The 2,417-nt window shown below is 29.7% G+C and overlaps 1 protein-coding gene across 1 annotated transcript in view; it reads right to left on the minus strand.

Annotated features, from left to right (window-relative positions):
* LOC107570196 (endothelin-1 receptor-like) overlaps positions 1-2,417 on the minus strand; it is a 10,377-nt gene that overhangs the window by 2,721 nt on the left and 5,239 nt on the right. The window contains exon 3 of the mRNA XM_016256401.1: positions 2,115-2,313. Within this exon, the coding sequence (XP_016111887.1) occupies positions 2,115-2,313 (199 nt within the window). The remainder of the gene's footprint in view (positions 1-2,114; positions 2,314-2,417) is intronic.

Below are 2,417 nucleotides of genomic sequence, written 5' to 3' on the forward strand. Positions count from 1 at the left end.
AACCCACCGCCAGACCGTCACATCCCCGCAGAACTACACACACACACACACACACACACACAACAACACACATCATCAACACACACAAAAATGCCACATTTCATATGTAAATATAAAAGCATTAAAACATTGATGGAGATGCCACATTTAGTTACTTGTTTTAATTATGAAAATACAGCTAATTAAAATGTTTTACAAATAATATTTAGTATAGTTAGTATAGTTATATAAATATAGTTATATAATACATATATGTATATTTAAAAAATATTAAATGTATAGAACACCAATATAAAATCGTATTTAATCTTATTTATATATTCTTATTTATTATATTATATTTATATAATAAATATATTCATATAATAATGATATATTTATTTTTATATAAATATAACTAGTTAACAATTCAAAAATATACTTACATAATCTAAATAAACGTTTTATATTGATATCATTTTACATTTATATATATATATATATATATAATACTAAAGAAATAATTATATATCTTCAGTAAAATATAGAAGTATTTTTATGATAATATAATAAATAAACAATTAAAAAAAGATATATTGTACATACATACATAATGAATATAAATAAATATTATTTTATATTTATGTTATTTGACATTATATATATATAATATAAAATTATATAAATTATAAAAAATATTATATATATATATATATATATATATATATATATAATGCTAAATAAATAATTATATATTTTCAGTCAAAATACATTTTTGTGATATATATAAAATCGAAAATAAATGTATATAGATTGTTATATATAAATTTTCTATATTATACACTGTATATCATCTAAACATTTATACATTTTATCTAATCTAATAATTTTTCAAATCTATTATATGTTATAGATCTTGTCTCTTTAAAAAATATTCCAAAAGAGCTTTTGAACTACTTTCTGTTTATAAATTGTTGGAAAATGTGAAAACACCAACATAACTTCAAATGCTTGTCCTTATATTAAAAATATAACATTAATTATAATAAAAGTAGTAGACTAAATACTGGTGGAAATGTTGTCCACATGCAGATTAGTGTCTATGTATCTTGTTAAAGTCGGGTCATTGTTGTTGCTGATGTCCTGGTCACACACCACAGAACTGACTGATTATTCAGCTTTATGGAGGAGTAATGAATTAAGTGCTATTAAAAGGATACTCCACCCCAAAATGAAAATGTTGTCATTAATCACTAATAATGATATATTTATTTTTATATAAATATAACTAGTTAACAATTCAAAAATATACTTACTTAATCTAAATAAACGTTTTATATTGATATCATTTTACATTTATATATATATATATATAATACTAAAGAAATAATTATATATCTTCAGTAAAATATAGAAGTATTTTTATGATAATATAATAAATAAACAATTAAAAAAAGATATATTGTACATACATACATAATGAATATATCATTAATCACTTACCCCCATGTCGTTCCAAACACGTAAAAGCTTAGTACGTCTTCAGAACACAATTTAAGATATTTTGGATGAAACCCGGGAGGCTTGTGACTGTCCCATAGACTATCAAATAACTTACGCTGCAAGGATACGTTTTCTACGTGTATTTACGCTTTGATTTGAACGAAAACAGCGCATCCGTGCGGCGCGGCTGACACAGAATAGTGTACACTGCTTGCGTTCAGCGGATATTCTCCAAAATGGCGCTACGGTGATGAGGAAAGACACAGAGGAGACGAATTGTTGAATAAAGTGGTTATTATTGTTTTCTTCGCGTACAAAAAAGTATTCTCGTCGCTTCATAGCGTTACGGTTGAACCACTGATGGCAGATGGACTATTCTGATGATGTCTTTCATACTTTTCTGGACCTTGACAGTGTAAGTTACTTGGCAGTCAATGGGACAGTCACAAGCCTCCCGGGTTTCATCCAAAATATCTTAAATTGTGTTCCAAAGACGAACGAAGCTTTTACGGGTTTGGAACGACATGGGGGTAAGTGATTAATGACAACATTTTCATTTTGGGGTGGAGTAACCCTTTAAACTCAAATCTGAAGGAACATAATTAATGTCTGCAGCTGTTGCGTGTTGTTACCGTGATGAAGGGCGTCTCTGGTTTCAGCATGCAGGTGCGGATGGTGACGTTGTTGTAGTCGAAACTGACCATTGTGAAGCCGATGGCCTCAGGAACGGCCAAAACTACAGCCAGCAGCCAGATACACACGATCTCTACAGCCGTGGACACAGGGATCCCCACACCCTGAACACGACTCCACGACACTACAGCACGATACCTGCACACACACACACGCACACACAGACACACACATACACACAGACACACACACAGACACACACACACACAGACACACACACACACACACAGACACACACACAC

Source organism: Sinocyclocheilus grahami, unplaced genomic scaffold (genome assembly GCF_001515645.1).
Source record: "Sinocyclocheilus grahami isolate Dianchi unplaced genomic scaffold, SAMN03320097.WGS_v1.1 scaffold1425.1, whole genome shotgun sequence".
In the NCBI taxonomy this organism is placed as follows: domain Eukaryota; kingdom Metazoa; phylum Chordata; class Actinopteri; order Cypriniformes; family Cyprinidae; genus Sinocyclocheilus; species Sinocyclocheilus grahami.